At 42.7% G+C, this 20,060-nt stretch overlaps 1 protein-coding gene across 1 annotated transcript; it reads left to right on the top strand.

The window, feature by feature from the left end:
* The first annotated feature begins 692 nt into the window (after window positions 1-692).
* qsox1 (quiescin Q6 sulfhydryl oxidase 1) lies at window positions 693-18,663 on the top strand. Its single transcript, XM_085928177.1, has 13 exons — window positions 693-1,103; window positions 1,867-1,967; window positions 2,293-2,341; window positions 2,778-2,880; window positions 3,324-3,414; window positions 3,495-3,640; window positions 5,437-5,571; window positions 5,638-5,767; window positions 10,689-10,811; window positions 11,452-11,590; window positions 12,746-12,922; window positions 16,499-16,660; window positions 16,736-18,663. Exons 1-13 carry the CDS (start codon window positions 815-817, stop codon window positions 17,500-17,502), a joined length of 2,412 nt encoding a protein of 803 aa, XP_085784303.1. The 5' UTR covers window positions 693-814; the 3' UTR covers window positions 17,503-18,663.
* The last annotated feature ends 1,397 nt before the right edge of the window (window positions 18,664-20,060 follow it).

Raw genomic sequence — 20,060 nt, 5'->3', positions numbered from 1 at the left:
CTGGTGGCAAATGTCCAGAGGTGCTGGTACATAGTGTTGCAGCAATAGTGCACATGTCAACAAATAACAAACTATTAGTTTTTGAAGCTGTCTTATCACGGTCAAACCTTTGATCGCATACAAATAACAAAAAAAATAGGTTGCATTTTCACCTCACGTAACACCTTGACCATTCCCAGCGGTTTGAGTGTTATCATCTGTTCTGTGCTGTATTTTTTTGGGGGGGGGGATTTTCAATCTTGTTTTTAATCAACCGTGCAAATACAAATAAACTTGCCTCGCCTATAAATCATGAAATAAAGTATAGAAAGCAACTCAACTGTTAATATTCTCCGGAATAATCTTTGGGACCTTTTCTACACTCACTAACCTGTGCTAAGACAGTAGTAATGTTGACACAATTATATTATTATATTATATTTGAAGATTTTTAGTTACAATTTACATTCAACTTCAACGTGGAATATATTTGAATGACTAATTTTCATCATCATCAAAGAGCGTGCTCCTTTTTTTTTTTGCAGTGTTAACATTCAATTTGTCCCTAGTGTGGCATTTGATTGTGCTAAATAAATAAAGTACCATGATAATATTGTAGTATTTAAAAGAATCAAATGCAAGTTAAAAATGCGACCAAGAGCTTTTATTTTGAAATGTGTCATATCGTTTCCGCGTTCTTATTTTGAAACCAAAATATGGCTGCCTGTGTATTTCCGCAAAACATGAATAATGAAAGGGTGTAGCAATTTGTCGCTGTGTTAAACTTTCTGTCATCTAAAATCAACTTTGCGTTCGAGTGACACAACTAGGGAAGATGGCGTGGCGCTACAACCGTGCCACGTCCCGTTTCAGCGGAGAAATCAACAAATATCCTCGACACGTCGCCATGCTCTACCTGACTTCTTGTCTGCTCCTGCTGTTCTCGGCGGCGGAGGCCGGACTGTACACGGCGTCTGATCAAATCGTCGCCCTCACCCCGGACAATGTTAAATCTGTTTTGGTCAATTCTAGTTCGGCGATGGTGGTGGAGTTCTACGCGTCGTGGTGTGGACACTGCATCTCATTCTCGCCCGTATATAAACGCCTGGCGAGAGATATTAAAGGTTCGTACCATACTAGCTCTGAACGACAACCAATTTACCTCTCTGTCTCTATCTCATCAATTTATTTTAGTTGATCATGTTATCGTTGGTTTATCGTATCTAATTTGATGGGTTACTTTGGATTTGACTTCATCTGATCGTTTGTTGTGTTATGTTATCTCAGCTGATTGTTTGTTGTTATGTTGTCACATCTTGCCATATGTTGTTATGTTTGTGAATCTTATCTTATCGTTTGTTATCGTCACCTCGTATGTGGTTACACCGTTGCTGGTGTTCTGTTGCTTTATTCCCATTTAGTGTATGGCTGAACAATCAGTCAAATTGACAATAATGTTCAATTTTCTAATCACAAAGGCTTCCATTTGGCAACATGCAAATTGCAGCTTATTCATAAAACAGCTGTAAATAGGGATTCTTTAACTATATTCTTTCCATAACTGATTATGATTCAGAAAATGTTGCAAGTTGTATTCCATAGTAAAACCATGTTTGTAAATGCCTTATTTTGATTAATAGATTGATTCTTAAAGGACTACAGGGGGAAAAAAAAGTAAGTTAGCGCCAGCAAAACTAATGAGCTGACTTTTGAGTGAAAGGCAGGGTGTGCTCGCAAACTATTACAATTTCAATGGCTCCTGGTTGAAAAAAAGTTCCTCACCCTTTATTTACAGTATCATCAACATTTGGAGAGTGCCTGGGGAAATACAATACAATGCAATCCTTTTTGAATTGTGAATGCTAATAATGATGTTTTGTCTTTCAGAGTGGAAGAGCGCTGTTGACCTGGCAGCCATTGACTGTGCTGATGTGAATAACAAGAAAGTGTGCATAAACTTCAACATCAAAGGATATCCTACTGTAAAGGTGAGTTATTACTTAGTGTCCCCCTGCAAAGTTCCAATCTTAAAGTTTGAAGTCATGACTTCCGGCTCAATGCACGGCTATCGTTACGTTAACTTGAATGGAACAAAGGGCTCCTTCTTTCCCTATTTCATCTGCAAGTCTTTTTAGACATTTGGGATTTAGAGGTCAAGCCAGGTAGAGCGAAGGGGGGGGGTGGCTGTGTGCCAGCCAAACTTTACACAACGTCACTTTGCTTCTCTCATGGCTGTGTGAGGACCAGCCGATTTGATCTCTCGGCCTCCTCGGCTCACAGTGTAACCCAAAACTTTCTTGTTTCACCTCACAGATCTTCCATGCCTACAGCCGGGAGGATTCTGCTGGAGAGACCTTAACAGGTATTGGAGTGCACACAGAGCCCATTCAAGGTTCCGTTTACTGGCTGTGTCATTAGATACACTTGCAAAATATAAAGACATCCAATAGAAGAGCATTTATTATTGTGGTTGGGGTTCAGGGCCCAGACTGCAGACTCCAGGTTGTCACATTCCACTCATAATGTTTGAGATACTGCAAGTAAATTGGCTGATTTCTTTTCATTTTCTTTTTACATCATTTATTTATTATGTTAATTATATATACATATATTTAAACTGCCTTATAATGGAAAACTGGCAAAATAGATGACCCAAATTTTGATGGCCTTACTTACCATCGGCTAATCCGGTGTAAATTAAATATTAATGTCGTATTATTTGAGGCTCACTTTATGACCGCCGGTGCTGTCTCAAAACAAACAGTAATGTCTAATATTTGATTTTCACTGACGTCCAGGTTTAGGGCATGACTCCCAAGCTTTCCGCCACCGCATTGTGGAGCTAATGGAAAAGCACCAGGACCCGTGGCCACCAGCCTGCCCACCACTAGAACCCACCAGGTAGATAAAAAAAAAACATTTATTGTTAAAATGCTGTACCAAATAAATATCCCTCCAAGAAATTAAAATAAAATTATAATAATCCTCCATCTCCGCTTTCCACTGCCAGAAAAGTATAAGCTGTTGTCAAACTCATTAAAAAAAAATCTTAAAGGTGCCTTAAGGCTGCCTTGTACATATTTACACAGATAACGGTGACATGCAGATTTGAATAATGACACAAACTTATTTAAAAAATCTTAAGGCTGACTTGTACATATTTACACAGATAACTGTGACATGTTGAATGTTGACACGCTGAGCAGAAGGAAAACAGGAAGTGAGATTCAGTAACCGTTTTTCTTCCCCTTATGTAATGAAAAGATGGATTTCATCCCCTAATATTCATAAAGATGTTGAATGTTTCCTCACGAGCAAAATACAACTAAGATTTTTATCCCTAGCCAAGCTGAAATCGATATCTTCTTGGAGACCAACAACGTTCGACACCTTGCCCTGATCTTTGAGGATGCGAGCTCCTACATCGGCAGAGAGGTATACATAAAAAATTTGGAAAAAAATCAAGATTTGGCATCCCCCACCCTCTCTAAGCCCAAATTCCCTGTGTGCAATAGGTGACCTTGGACTTGTTGCAGTTTGAGAACATTGCTGTGCGGAGGGTCCTGAATACTGAGGAAGGCCTTGTAACCAAATTGGGGGTGACTGAGTTCCCCTCCTGCTACCTTTATCATCCAGGAGGCAACTTCACCAGACTCAAAGTGTGAGTTATTGAGACACAGCACTAGATTTATTTCATATGAAGCACTTGAGTACAAGAGTATTTAACAGCATTTTTAACCAGTATAGTTAAATTCCTCACATTTGTTTTGCATTGGCTTGCAATAACTGAAAGAAAAAACCCCAGAAATAAAACAAAAGTTAAAAAAACAATAATAATAAATAAGAAAAAAAAATAAATAAATACATTATATATGTACAACAGGTCCGAAAATTGTCACAACAGTATCAGCATCGTAACTTAACTCATCTACTCTGGTGTATCTTCACTCCACTTTTATGACCTTGGGATTTTTGATGACAATGTCTTGAGGAAGAGCACCTCTGCTTGCAACCTCATCATTTATTCAAATGTCAAGGGCACACAACAGTTTTAGGTCATTCCCCAAACTTGATTCACGGAGTGATGTCTCTTTCAGCACTAATCGATCGGACAGCGGCTGCAAAAAAAAAAAAATTGTTATGAAGGATTGTCATGTAGTAAACATTTGGGCTCATAAATCAACGTCGCAGGAATGCATTATCTGGCCAAGTTCCAGCTGCAACTTCCTCCTGTTTGCAACTTTACGTTCATCACGAGAGGAGGCAAATAAATCTGCAAACTAGCAAATGATTTCAATGGTTACTGGTTGCATTTGAAATTGTTTAGCACACAGCAAGTTTGCATCCTCATTATCTGAACCCTATTCATGAGACTACTTTTAAACATCTGGCCCCTTTTAATGGGATCAGAGCATCAAAATTGCTCCCATTATTCACCATCATAAAGCAGCGCCCATCGTTCCTCACCTAGCAAATCCATCTGCCGCTTGTGCCTCTTTGTTTGGCGCTTTCAATAACTTGGCATGCAAAGGGGGACTCTTTTTAGTTGACAAATGCAAAGAGGAAATGATTTATTGCCGATTTATTTATTCACCCTCCTTTATGCTCTCCCCCGCCCCTCATCTCCATCACTGTACAAGGGTAGGTGGGGGGGGGGTTAATTTCTTGCATGAAAACAATGCCATTGCTTTTCTGGCTTCACCTGCACAGCAGCAGATGGCATCCCATCACGCCTTGAATGTCTGATTGATCCTGGGAGAGACGTAGTTGTGTGTCTCTGTGTAAGAATGCGCACATCCGTCATGCGTGCCGCTCCCAGGTGGACTAGACCCTCAGCCAAGTCCAAGGGGATGACTGGATAAATGTGCAACCAGGCCCACAGGTGTAATTGAATCCCAAGCTAGTGTGAGTGAGCACGGGCCTCCTTTTAGCATCCATCCACCTTATTACCATCCCCTTCCAGTTTTACGACGCTCTGTCTTTTCCTCGTCTCGCACAAGGGGAGAAAGTCAATGAGGGGTGTGCAGGACTGAAAGCGAACGAGCAAAGCGCGGTAAATGGCCGAGGCTGCGGCGTTTTAGCGCCGGGCTTCATAATGATCTCTCCCGTCCGTCCGCGGGCGCTAGCCTGGCACCATCTGCCCTCATCGTCGCAAATGTTTTCCAGTAAGTGTACAAAATATACGGCCACAAAAAGCGTAAAGGGGGCTATAAAGCATTTTTATAACACTAGACTTGAAAACAAAAAGAGTCCAGTGCATTTTGTTGCACAATCCCTGCTCGGCTAATAAGCAGCACGTTGCCAAATGCGTCGCTTGTAAACGTCTCGGCCCATCTGGGAAGTCACTCTCTTTCCGACCGATCCTTGGCACTGGTCGGGCGCTAGAGTGGCGTGATGAGGTCCTTGCTTTTAATTTGGACTCAAAGTTGTCCAACCTGTTCCTCCCTCCTCCCGCAGGAACATCGAGGCCCGTACTTTCTACACCTACGCCCTTCAGGGGCTTCCAGGCGTGGTGCGTTCAGGGAAGTCCCAGCCGGCCGCCACGGAGCACATCAGCACGCATCCAGAGGAGATCTGGAGACCATTTAACAGGCATGAAACAGAAATGGATTCTCTATTTTGTCGTGGTGCCTTCAACCGCGTTTGATGTTTGCACAGATCCAGGGTGTACATGGCCGACCTGGAGTCGATGCTGCACTACTCGCTGCGGATGGAGCTGGCTACTCATCCTATCATCACAGGAGAGGCGCTGACTTCTCTCCGAAAGTACATCTCAGTCTTGGCAAAGGTGGGAGAGAGAGAGAGAGAGCACAGAGCCACACACACAAATTGATTCAGAATCTTTTTTGATTTCACTTTTAAATATTTAATGTAAGTTGAAATCTAATTTAGAAATATTAGTCAAACCTAATTCCGAAGTGAAAACAGGTTGACAAAGTTTGATTTCCCTTAACTCTCTTAAATGTCTACACAGTTCGAGATGTATTTATTCCCTGATTATAATTTTATTTAGGGTTTTTTTTCAACCTGCTTTTTTTTTCTGTGGGAATTTGTATATTTCAGAACATGTGCTTCATGCCGGATGATAGTGTAGTTAAAGCAGGACACCACTAGATGGAGAGTGAGACAGCAAAATGTCTGAAGGATTTGGAGGACCCGTGCTACTGTATCAAAAATTCAGCTCAAGTTAATATTACAAATGGTCCAACACAGTGTAAATGCATAATAGTAATAAATACTAAACATATATACGTATCACCAAAAATATGAATATAGTGCAAAATGTTTTGCACCACCCTACTGTTCAATTCAGAGTGAAATTCAAATACGTTTAAAACACATAATGAACTATTTCATGATTTATTTTCTAATTTTGTTCATTATATTTTTGAGCTAATAAAAAAGTACATTCACCATGTAAAAAAAAATAGAATATTACATAAAAACAACATATTTTTATGAGCCTTCTTTGAAGTAGATCGATGTATATAATTAATTTATAAATCGAGTTTCACTTTTCGATTGAACTACGTGAAATAAGTTCCACATCGTGTTCCGAATGAATCAAAACTCCCCTTGAATTGAGATACATAAGGAATCGTATTTTATTGAAGCAATGCACAGGCTTTATTCATTCATTTATTTATTTATTCATTCATTGATTGCAAAGTTGAAATTTGGTGGTATATTGATACTGTGAGGGGAGCGTAAAGACTCTCCTGGGGATTGTTGACCCTCTTGATTTTGGCTCCCTGGGGTATTAAAGCGTGGCCACTGTCCACAAGCTTTGCATTGATGCTGCCTCATTAGAAGCAGAACCTCTCTACGATTCCCCCGGCGCCCTTCCCGTCCTCCCAATGCACTCGCTCATTTGATACATTTGACCGCTTTACCTGCCCACGTTGGAGTTATCATCCTCTGACTCCTTTTTTCCTGGAATCCTCTTGGGGGGGATTTTATGAATACAATTTCTCTTTGCCGCTCTGACTCTCTCTTTCCATCCTAGGAGTGTGCCAGCCAGGCAAACATGTTGCGATGATGAGGTCTGACCCGCTAGCCTCGTCCCTATTGGCCATTGGCTGTCTCACTGCCACCAATCTCCCTGATTATATCTCATTCTCTAGGGAGGCCTTGTTGCAAGCTGCTGTGTGTGTGTGGCTGCTGCGGGCGGGCGGGCGGGCCACGCGCCGTGGCCTCCCATTAGCTCCCGTTTGTTTAGTCAATAGCAGCGGGTCCCAGTGGTATTTTTAGCCTGCCACCCCCTCCCCAAACAGAGTGGCCCCGGCCGCCGGTCAGGGCTTTGTGTGGCTAAGCCGGCTGTCATGGTCGCCACTTGTGAGGACCCTTGTTGACGTTTGACTGAGCACTCTTACAACAAAGACAATCCATTCATCCAGTTAGCTTGTTAGGCGTAGTTAATGTAAGACAAGCGGGGGTGTTGCTTGTGATCAGGCTCAACACACACACACACACACACTGCCCGCTCCTTACTTGGTGTAAAATTTGAACTGAATTGATTACGGTAATTGAAATTTGCATGGAGGTGACAAAGATTGGATAAATGACATAATATGTAAAAATGTGACACCTGAGATCACTATGTGAGTCATGTGATTAGATTAAAAGTGACTCATGGTGTTTTATTCCTACGTGGGGAAAGGCGAGGGGGGCTCAGTCATCGTTCCAAGCCGATGGCGCAATGCTAACACACATTCTGATTGAAGCACCTTTATTTATTCTAAAAGTATGAATTCACTTTTATAGGAAAAACTCAACTAAATTTATACAGTATACTGGATTACACCACCAAAATCACTGAATGTTGGATTTCAATATAAACTTTTGCCGCATAAGACTTCAGATGAAATTGACCTCTCACGTAACACTTTTCTTTTTTTAGCATTTTTTTGCAAAATATAAATCATGTTTAAAATCTTTTTTTATACCAAAATAATTGTGGACCATAACAAAATTGACAGCAGTATTTAAAGTACTTAATATATATAAAACACAACAATGTATTATCATTATTGTTTTTAGGAATCAATTTGAATTAAAAGAATAACCCTCTTACACACATAGGCAAACAAGCAAAAAACTAACGATACCCAAAATAACAAAAATCTAAAATAGTAGATAAATCCCGGCAATGTATGGAAACACGAAGGAAACATTTGCCCCAAAAACAAATTGCAGAAGTGTTTTTGGGTCTCTGAAGATGTTTTTGTGTAAGCGCGGCTTACTGTGACATATTTTGCTATTGTCAAAATTGTGTTTAGATGACTTGTCGCCGTTTTATGCTAATCCCTCTTTGTCCAAGAATTCTGTAAAAATGTTTCTTTGTTATTCACCGTCAAGCCTTTATTGCATTTCCATCTAAGCACGTCCGCATTGGCTTGCTCTTCCTATTTGCGCCCGCTCATAATATTTTACTAGATTTACTGTCTTGTCGGACCGAAGCCGGATTTATGAATCCTCTCTACATGTATATGAGGATTAAAAAAAAAAAAGTGGATCTTGGGATGCATGAGAGCATTAAAGGGAGGGTTTTAGGGATTACACCACCAACTTGTTTTTCTTGAAAGAAGCCAACAGGGCAACAAATGAAAAGAGAGCGACCAGCTAAAAGGATGCAAGCTTCTCCTCGCCTGATCCAAAACTGGAATTCTGTTAAAGTCTCGAATCGATACTCTTCAGTGTGTAGCTTTTTTTGTTCATAGTAACAATTCCCCTCCCAAATCACTCATAATGTTTATACGGTCACATGACGTAAGGGGTTCAGCAGCATGACCCAGCAGTGGAACATGGCGAGCTTGTGATTGGATCACCAGGAGCATGGAGACATGAATAGTGTGTTGCTTTGGTGATGCAGCCCTAAGCCCATTACTGGCAAACACCTGCCTCGTCTCTTCTGCTTAAATTCATATGACTGTTTAATGAGCTTTTGTGACTGGTTGTTATTCAGACCTCCGATCCACACCTAAACCCATTAGGTTGACTTTCCCAGCAGCAAATATAGGGGACGCTAGGCGTGTCCTTGACACACAACGCCAGGAGTCTTTAGCGTTTGTAGGATTGTGGCATCGTTTGGAAAATTTATATTGGCCAACAGAGGTTGTTTTTTTTTTGCAGTCTTCCAAGCGTTCCAATAACCCGAATTTCTCTCTTATGTATAAAACTGTCAACAAAATGCGGCGCACCAAGCAGCCTGAGAGGGTTAAGCTAAGTGGTGTGACTTCCAGATCCCGTTAAAGCGTGATGAATCGAAGCGAGGGGATTGTCCCCCATATGCAGGTGCACTTAGGTGAACAGATGGCGGCGACAAATAAAAAAAAAAAAAAAGAGTACATTTTTGGATGACGTTTTTCTAAATCTCCTCTGAGACTCGTAGCGCCGTCGGTTTGCTCTTGGCAAGTGCTAGTAACTTTGATTTAAAAATACCTGAGATGAAATAATTCCTGCCTAAGAGTTGGAGCAATTACAGCAGAGGTTACCATGACAGCGGTTTATTATGAAAAAGCTTGTGATTATTTGTGGGCAACATACGATAAACTATTCCAAGGTTGAATGTGAGAACAGGAAGCAGACATTTATTAAAACCTAAAGTGAGTCCTTTTGTCAGTGTCTTAAATGGAAAGACTAGCTTGCTTGTGTGTGTGTATGTTTGCCTTTAGTCTGTCATCACTACTCTCAAAGGCCCATCAGATGGATTTCCTCCTCCGCGAAGTTTTCCTAGCTACTATATCGTCTTTCATTCACGGAGTATCACCATGGTAGCGACGATTTGAAAACACACCTCGGGTAAAAAAAACGTTCGGTGGTTGTTTGCGACTTAGGAAATGGAAGCAGCTTATAGGTGGAATTCTTTTGGAAGTTGCTGAGATGGAAAAAACACTCAGGCCATAACTCAAGTGCAGCTCATAAATGTTAGGAACAACATGGTCAGGGATTTTTTTTTTTTGGGTTGGTGGGGGGGCAACTATTAATCAAGCTACAGCATTAGAGTGCTGATTGAGTACAATTTGTATGCATCACTACTGAATAGGATGGATGAGGAAGATGCTTCTTCTTACCCTTTTATTTCTATTTATGCGTTCGATTTTCACGTAGTCCTTGTTAACTCAACTATAACTTGAATTCAAATTGACCTGTGGAATGTACATTTATTTTTATAGATCTACATTATAAAACAGGGGGCATGACTACATTATATTAATTACATTTTCTAGCCTTTAAAGGTTGCCATTTTCTTCTAAAATAATAGCCTCAACATTAATTGCACATTTTTAAAAAATATTTTAATAAGGAAAGTAACATTTATCATTGCTGCGATGAATCTTGAATATCTTCTTTCCTGGTCAATAATTCTAACATTCTTGACATTTTGATGATATTTTCTGTCAGCACAGTTCATTGGAGGGGAAATTTTGTAGATTTGCAAAATTAGACAATCAGGTAAACATAAAAACAAGGTCATGTTTTTTAGTGTGTAGTACTTTTGTCCATTGCTCTTTGCTGTATAAATCTTGTCACTGACACGCCAATATTGGAGGTGGCTCAGTGTCTTGCCAATGTGACCTTGCTATTTACTAGAGGGCCTTTTTGAGTTTGAGTAAATAAACATTAAAGTGTCGTGAAATTTTGCAATAGATAATATAAATCCGTTTTCATACAACTATAATATCGCGTATTCTCTGTGTTCTCTGCAGTACTTCCCAGGCCGCCCCATGGTGACGAACATGTTGAAGATGCTCAATTCATGGCTCCAAAACCAGACCGGGCACCAAATTTCATATCAAGCTTTCAGTCAGATCCTGGAGAATTCCACACAGGTGAGTTTGACAGAAATGTACACACAAACATCTGTAAGGTAATTTAATTGGTGGGAGAAAAAATAAATCCGACATTTGGTACAATCACAATCATTTAATTCAGGCATGAGCAATTTAAATGCTGAAGACTTTAATAAATTTCATTATTTAGGTGTACCAAATGATGTACCTATTCTAATATTAAGACTTTTCAAAATGTATAAAGGTCCTATTGTTTGGAATAAAGCCCCTTTGCAAATTGAAAGAGTCACTTACTCGGATCATTAGCTTTTAGCCACCCGATCAATGGATCAATGAATCGACGAGAAGGTATGAATTGACTTCACTCCTGAGGAAATGGACTTCGCGCTGTCCCAAAATCTTTACTATTGACATGCGAGTAACCCTGTCAATCACGGCAGCCGCGGCAATGGAGGGCGGCGAGAAGAAACGACTTTGTGTCAGAGAGAATATGTTGTCGGATTCAGCCGCGGCTCATTCTTAGATATCCGGACTGCCTGTGTTCATTAGCGCAGGGTTGAGCCATTAACCTGAGATTGACTTCTCATTGATCAAGAAAACTACACGCACCAGCTTTCATTAACAGGTTTGGAGATGCGGGAAATGTTCAGTTGTATCTTTTTCTCTCTTTCTCTCTCAGGTTCCAGATGCTGCCTTGCCCGAGGGCATGAGGTGGGTAGCTTGCCAAGGCTCACAACCCCAGTTCCGACGTTATCCTTGTGGCGTGTGGATGCTCTTCCATCTCCTGACGGTCCAAGCCAAGAAGGCTGGCGGCTCAGGTGCACACAACTCACACATACTTGGCGTTACTTCAGCCCATTTCGAGTTCACGGGGGTCCTCAAATTAGCCTCTTTTCACAGTGACCTGATTTAAATTCGCACACGCAGATAGATCCAAACGTATAACTCGACTTCGGTAACCAACTTAACGACGCTCCCCAACTTTTTGCACACAGCTGCATTGAGCCTAATTGTGACTGTGTGAAAAGAGATTATGTTAGATTAGCGGAATGTGAGCGGTTAATAAAACAAGGCAGATGACTGGAAGCTCCACTTGGAGCAGGCATGTTAATCTCCCTCTTCCAACACACACACGCACATACACAGGGGTTAATCCCGAGGTTTATGGACCGTCATGTGACCTGCAGATGGAATGGCGAAAAGGGGCGTCCATCTGGTACCCCACGGTCCACCGTGTTTCTCACAGGACAGATATTCCCAATACAACCCCTGAATACGATATAAACTTCATGCATGAACTCACACGCTGAAAGCCGTATCACAGGTGTGAGACGCTTCCCATTGTCCTTCCGCACTCTCCGAGCGGCTGCGCGGTTTATAACCCGGCGGGGCCGCTAAGCCAAGAACAAAAGCAAACTACTGCCCGGCAAAATACGTTTGCGGACTGTCGAGCTCCTGAGACGACAACCTGGCCACCATTCACACAGAGGGTTAACTTCCTTTAATCTCCAGATTGGGTGTAGATTATTCACGTCAATATGGGGTTGACCCAGCTCCCTGTGACTCCCGGCCCACAAAGCGTGGGAATCCAGGGAGCCGCGGCACAAGTTTACGATTTACAGCGTGAAACGTCGTAGCAATCTCCAGATATGCCTCCGAGGTACTGCTCTCAGGCGTCGTTAAAATGTGAATTTAATATCGGTAAATGGGGGAATGCTAGGCGCTAACGTATGCCGCACACCAGCTATGAGCGAGCTAGCTGAATTAGCTAACCACTAAGCTAATGTCAAATAATAACACTACAATAAGTGCTTGCTCGCTATTAATAGAAGTCTGCTTTTTCCCCACATTATGGTTGAGGGTAATTAATTATGAATAACAAAATGGCAGGTGGATTAATTTTCTAGAGAAAATAAGAATCCCAAAAAAATTTTTTTTTTTTTGTGCAATCTTAATTTATGAATCCCTTCCAGATCCCAAGGAAGTGCTGAGCGCCATGACAGGCTACATCAGCAATTTCTTTGGCTGCAGGGATTGCGCCGACCATTTTGAGAACATGGCCAAAGAGGGCCTCTCGGAGGTGAACACCTTTACTGACGCCATCCTCTGGCTTTGGTCTCGACACAACCGGGTCAACAACAGAATAGCAGGTAAAAGAAAAACTAACTTTTTTTAATTGATTGAATATATCACGGTCCACCGAACATGCGAGATGTACTTGGCCCTCCCTCGGCTGACCTTTGCAGTTACTTCACTGAGATTTAGGCTCCAGCCTCCTCACATGGTCAGTGGGCCGTGCTAATACGACTAGAGACGGTGCTGGGTGGTGCAAGGACGGATCCTCAGATCAGACACCAGCTGTCATTGCGTCTTAGACCCCCCCCCCCCCTGCCCCCACCACCTCTTGGAGTATCATCGGTCTCTGTCACATTTTCTCCCATCCACCCTCCAGTACTATCTTTCTGTCCCACTCATACATCGTCACAAACGCTTGCCCATTTTTTCATTTGTCTCTCTCCCTCATTTATTTTGCTCCTCCCATATATGCTTCTGCTTTTGTGGGATTTTGAGTATTTTCTCTCCGTAATGGGGAATTTTAAAGAATCAGAATCATCCAATTGATACTTTTTATTTGGGTCATATACACAAACACTGGTAGTTTTGACATAATTTTATTTTAAATTAATTTTATCTGGGGTTTATATATATATATGTGTGTGTATATATATATTTATATATAATTTTTCTGGCTTCTGATTTGTGAAAATGTTTTTTTTTTTTTTTGCATCACCTGTTGCTTATTTCTATTGGTTTGGACTGTGATTTAATTAACTTGGAAAATATTTGTGAGGATAGTCCCATCTCTAGTGAGCCCTGTGATGCCACCCCCAGAAAAAAAAAAAAAAAAACACTTTCCCCTCTTGTTTAACTGTATAAGTAAAGTATATTACTCTTAAAAAAGCACAAAACCCTCCTCCCTCCTCTTTGTTCCAATGATGTTATTAGGCCCAGCGCTGTCATTAACAGCCCACTTTGTTAAATCACTATCTTTTGTTTGTGCAGACCGCCCCCCTCTTCTATCACTGGGACAGCTTGTCCCCCCTGAACAGCAGGGGCGAGCGGGACACCCGCCTCTGCGTGTGTCTACTCCCCAGACACTTAAACACTATTCAGACCCCCCCAGAGCACTGCACAGTGCCTCAATCCGTCTTCCCTCTCATCCTATGTCTCTGTTGCGAGTAGACCCCCCCCCCCCCTTCATTCCTATCCCCTGGGACTCGTAACCTCCGCTTGACAAGTGATAGCAAAGCACCCCCATAGGATGGCTTCTCTTGCTACACACACACAAATCCCAAGGTGCTGTGCGGCGGCAGGTGGCAAACATCAGGACCCAAGCACCAAGCCACACGATCCGCCCCATCCTCCAATCCAGCCCACACACACACACACACACACGTGCTCAGGTTGTGGCGTGTGCTGGGGGGGGGGGCGTTGCCGTATAACTTGTTTCCACTGGGGGATCAGTGTAGTGAATCAAAAGCGAAGATGCGCTCCGTTCCGCTTTCTCACCCATACGACCCCTCATCTTTTTTTTTTTTTTTTTACACTCCAAAGTGGAAGCTGTTCAGCCGTCCGCCGCGTTCCGCCTTTCAGGAGCGGCCATGCATGAAAGAGAAGCTATTTGTAAAGCGGGCTGAACAATTAATTTAGCTGGCAACAAAGAGGCCCCAGGGCCCTGTGACGCCGCTTCGCACGAACCGCATTAAGAGCGGCGGAAGCTCGGTCCTGTTGCTGCTTGTCAACAGGCGGAGACACATTTTTACAGACCACATTTTGTTTGTAGAAATGCATTGCGTCATCCGAAGAAAAGTGACATCATACTTTTTATTTGGCACCGACTGAAGCATTTGTACATTTTGGAAATATATTTTTAAACCCCCCCAATTTATTTATTTTATTTTTTTAACTCGACTGTACAATGTCAAATTTACCATGCACTATTCCACCATGTTGCATTTTTTTTCTCAACTAAACTACTAACATCAGCTGTATTCACCCCGATGGGCGGATCATAGGTGTTTTATCCCCCCCCCCTCCCCTCTAAGCGGAGTCAGTGCTGAGGAAGCTGGTTGGACTTGCTGAACAATCCATATTTCCTCCTAATGAATATGTATGCGCTCGCCGTGATGACATCCCAGCGCTGGGCCATGGTGGCAATCTCGATATGGCCGCTATGGCTAAAGTCACCCTGGCCACAAACCTGGCCAGTATGATTAGAATTAGGGGAGCGTGCATGTGTGTCCCATCCACCTGCTGAAATGTATAAAAGCCCCCCCCCCCCTTTCCCATGGGCCGCTCACGGACAGACAGAGTCAAATGAATGTATCTTTTATGTAAAGTGCCATATGCAGAGTCTGTGAAGTACACTACACACACACACACACATATCATTGAGATTCACGTTGAGCAGCATAGGGAGGGGAGGGGGGGCTAAATTGACAGCGTCGTAAAGTGACAGAGCTGCCGTGGGCTCACACACACACACACACACACACAATACTTTGTCGGTGACAACAAGCAATTTATGACTAGATTCTGAAGTGTGTGTATTTGCGTGTGTGTGTGTCCTTGCAGGCATTTGTGGTGATATGTTTATTCAAATTTCTGCAGATTTGGTGTGTGTGTTTTTGTTATTCAAATTAGCAAATAATCAACTTTATTTTTTATTGGTCAGGAGAATCAGGTTAGTTGAAAGTGTGTCATTTCCGATGTAATCTGTTTCCACTAACAACATGGCTGCAGACTTTTTGACGCATCTAGCATTTATTTCCTCAGTGATTTATAGAAATATACGTTTTACCTGGCCTATGTGCTTCTATACAAAATTTGCCTTGGGAAAAATCTTTTTTTTTTTAAATGGTTGACATTTTTCTTTTAGAATAAAACCACTTGTTTTGAATGTCACTGTCATGTTTTTTTGTGGTTAAAATAGAAAATTTGTGGAAAAGAAAAATGTGGTTTTTATATGATATGTAAATGTGTGGAAATGGCAGTTTACGTCAAATTGTGATTAGCGTGAAGCTCACAGTCAGATAAAAAGGAAAAGATGTTAAAAGACACATTTTTAATTCATTAGATGCATCTGTCCCCTCCGATGCTTCCGTTCCTCTCATGTTCAATTTGAAGATTGGCCTTCGCTTTCAAAGGAACCAGACAGGTGGTCTGCCCTAGTCAGAGCTGCTGCTGCCTCCACACCACGTACATATATGTGTGTGTGTGTATGTGTGTGTATAAGAGTGGGGAAGCTGTCCACTTTGGTCACATCTATTATCTCACCACCCCTCCCAGTGGGACATCCCCGAAGCCCATTGATCAATGTTAGACGCGCACACACACACACCAATATCAATCGGTAGATTACATGCACACAAACGCAGACATCTGATTTACATAGACACTCTTAAAAGACCCCCATGCACATATGCATATAGAGCCAAAAGATTTATGACTCCCCGTGACAAGATGAAATGGCCTCAACACAAGATTGCATCCAATCCTCGAAGCACTCGTGTCCTCAAATCAAACATGCCAAGGCGATAGCGTGCAACAACTTGGGGCGACCTTGTGGGATGCTTTTCTTGAAAATCAAATGACAACTTTGCTACGCTGCCTATGGATCCAAATCAAGTTTTCTTTTCATAAGATTCTTGTTCTTGCCTTTTCAGGTGCTTTGAGCGAGGACCCCAACTTTCCAAAGATCCAGTGGCCTCCACCTGAAGTGTGTGCAGATTGTCACTCAGTAAAACCCAACGGGGACCACAAGTGGGACCCCCAGGAGGTTCTGTCCTTCCTTCAGAACCACTACGCGTCCGAACGCATCCTCACAGGTGCTCGTCTTGACACGATTATTATTATTATTATTTTTTTTTTTTAAACAAAATGTTTCTTGTTTTCCCCAACAGACTACTTGGAAGACGAAAATGAGGTTCTGCACAAGCAAAAGGTGAAACGAGCCAACCTACTGCAAATGTCGGAGGCTCAGAAGCGTACGGAAAGAGAAGCCAAAGAGGCCGTGGACCCTTCCAACCGTCAACCTCCAACGGAAGCTCATGTGGAAGAGGAGGAGGAGGAGGAAGAAGAAGAGGTGGCAGATGAAGAGGACAACGGAGGAGCAGCAGCAGCCGCCCGAGTGGAAAGTAAGAACCTTGAACCGACATCATGGACAGGAGGGGAAACCAGACTGGGCTCGGATCGGCGAATGGAGATCCGGAGGCCGAGCATCGTGGGGATGAAGGTGCGGGACGCGCAAGAGGACATCGTGGACCTGGACTCGTTGGTTAACCAGCACTACAAAGCCAAAGCCGTTCAGGTGGGCACCTCCAGCCGAGTCAAACAACGCACCCTGCAGAGGAACCGCGAGGAACGCGACTCCGGGCCTGTTTTCGGGCTGGGCGCAAAGCTCGTCATGACGGGCCCGGAGTCAGACTTGGGTTCCGACGGCGGGACGCACATGAAGAAACGAGAACTTTCGGCCCGGCGCTTCATTGACGACGACGGCGGGTCGGGCCGGAGGGGCCGCTGGATGTCCATGCTGAGTATCGGCTTCTCCAAAGTTGACATCAGCCTGTGCGTCATCCTCTACTTCATGTCCTCCATGTGTCTCCTGGCTATGTTCCTCTTCTTCAAAACTCGCCTCCGTTCACGTCGGGCAAAAGTGTCACTGCCCTGAGCCAAAGTGTGGTCCAACCAAATCCAAAAATCGGCCTAAGTGGATGTGTCCAGATTAGAGCGGCCCACTTAATTGTGTCACCCTTTCCCTACTGGTCTGGTTGTGTGCTTCAAGGTGCTTCTGGTGCCTTCCACTAGTTGAAAGCATTTCAGCAAACACGCCTTTACGATGGCAACTTTGTGCATATGGATGTTTATTCTTATCAATGGAATCGGGGCGAATGAAGGACAACTTTTTTTTGGTTTTGATTATGCTATGAAGGACATTTTAACGCATCAGCAGTCAATGGAACGACTCAATATTCTCTACTGTGATTTCAAAGATTTTTTTTTTTTAATGTCTTTTAGTTTGTGTGTGTTTTAGTTGTGATTTTTTGGACTTCTACTGTGAGTTCCACTTTGTAGCACATTATGTGCACCAGTGCAATCTACTGCAGTGATCCCCTAAACTTTATTGCGCCAAAGCACGTTTTACAAAAACCTCACAACACACCACCAAACAAAATTTTTTTCCAAAACGTTCCAAAACAGAGTGTCGGGATCAAGCCATGCTGCAAATAGCCAAAAAATCTGATCAGGTCGATCTGCTTTTGTGAGAAGAAGCAATTCAGAAAGTGAACCACCATTTGCCATATGAAAGATAGATGTACATTATTTGTAGTAATTAATTAAAACTTTATTGAAATTTACTAATTACACCTGATGAGCTTTTATGGCACACTAGTCTCTCTTTTTTTTTTTTCTCCCCCTCCTAAACTCTGCTCTCATCAAAGGAAGTTATTGATTGTGTTTGTGTACTTAATGAAATGTTCGATATTTTCTTGAATCCCAATTCCTCTCCACTGTCCTTTAATTTCATATTGATATCCAATCAATGGAAGATTTTGTTTATTTTCATTCCGTGACTAAATGGTATCGCATACTGTTTGACGTTTACATTACAATCAGAATTAATTGAGTTGTTTTGCAGCACATCGAATGATTACATCACTGTGCTGAATCGTCAAGACGACTTCTTTGGGTTCATGAAGAACGCACGGACTAACGTTGTCATTGCGTTCATGGTGGGAAAAAAAAGTTTTGTGTTTTTCTGTCTTAGTTTCAATGTCCAGAGGTGAAAAGTCTTCATTATCTGTGGCATTAAAAAAAAGTGTTTCCGTAACTTTTCATGTTTGTTGTTATTGTTTTGCAGATGCAGTGCAAAAAGCAGCAGGGTGTTGCATTTTGAAATGCGGAGTGGGGGGGGGGGGGGGGGTAAATCATCACAAGGTTGAAGGAAAAAGCCTGTTGCCATCTGCTGCACAGCACAGGCTGAATCCTAACAATTTCATTGGGATTAAAGCAAGTGAGTAATCCAGCTTTCCTTTAGGGGGAGAGATTACCCGTGAGGATTAGCTCCCCGCAGATAATAAACTTTATTAAAACGCAATCGGCTTTCACGGGCCTTCTTCCCCTCACGTACACTTGAAGGTGGACTCCCTCTTGGTGGGTGGAGAAGGGGTCGAACTGGATGAAAGAGTGCCCGAGGGATATATGGATGGAGGTCCGATGTCGTCGGGATTACGACGGACTCATCTGAGGGGGACGCTTGTGATCTTGAGCTTTATGTTTCCTGGAACATTGGATTGAATTCTCTTCATGCTCTCAGTGAAAACAAACACTCTCATCTCCTCATCCACTTCTTGGGTGTGAGCAGCGTGACGGCTCCGGCTGCTGAAATAGTCCACGTGGGTGGATGGATGGATGGATGGATGGATGGATGGATGGATGGATGGATGGATGGATGGATGGATGGATGGATGGATGGATGGATGGGTGGGTGGGTGGGTGGGTGGGTGGATGGATGGATGGATGGATGGATGGATGGATGGATGGATGGATGGATGGATGGATGGATGGATGGATGGATGGATGGACTGTCACAAATTCATCAAGAGTCGTCCTTGAGCACTTTAGTTCCAGGCGAGTGATCTGTTAATCTGTTTAAACGTTACCTGGGTTTTTCACCCCACTGCACACTTGAGCCTCATTGAGCTGCAAACTAATGATTCCTAATGACGACGCTGGCAGTCGTGCACTGTAATGGCTCGACGTCGCTGCCAAGTCTGAGGGCGACGCGGTTCACTCTGAGGACACGCCGTTCAAAACAAGGTTTTGTTTTGGATTTATTTGTTTATTCTGGTTTGGGGAGTTACAAGGAAGTTTAGGTTGTCTTGCTTACTGACACTATTTTGTCTCAACCTAACTTTAATGTTTTTTGAATGAGGCAGGAAAAAGTTGCCTAAAGTTTTCTTTACATTCCAAACAAATATCCCCCAAAAGCTGTGAAGGGTAAAAACGTCACCTTGCCGGCCTGTTGTTGTCTTCCATAAATTAGAAGATGTAAGCTTTTATAGTAGCTCCTCAGCAGCGTGTTTATTACCCCGCTGCTATTGATATTAGCATGCAGGAAGGAACCTTGATGCATTTTTCTGTCATCTCTCTTTCTGACTTTAATACGACTATAAAGCTTCCCGCTGTGGCCCAGTGTGGAGGAGGAGGCTGTGGAATAGAGGCTGC

This window comes from Syngnathus leptorhynchus, chromosome 13 (genome assembly GCF_054491065.1).
Source record: "Syngnathus leptorhynchus isolate UIUO chromosome 13, UIUO_Slep, whole genome shotgun sequence".
NCBI classification, from domain to species: domain Eukaryota; kingdom Metazoa; phylum Chordata; class Actinopteri; order Syngnathiformes; family Syngnathidae; genus Syngnathus; species Syngnathus leptorhynchus.
This window is presented reverse-complemented; position numbering and strand designations above follow the sequence as displayed.

Coding starts and splice junctions, on each gene's coding strand:
- qsox1 (XM_085928177.1), top strand. CDS start 815: ATGGCGTGGCGCTACAACCGTGCCACGTCCCGTTTCAGCGGAGAAATC. Junction 1,968..2,292: donor AAGGATATCCTACTGTAAAG/GTGAGTTATTAC, acceptor TTCACCTCACAG/ATCTTCCATGCCTACAGCCG. Junction 5,768..10,688: donor ACATCTCAGTCTTGGCAAAG/GTGGGAGAGAGA, acceptor TGTTCTCTGCAG/TACTTCCCAGGCCGCCCCAT.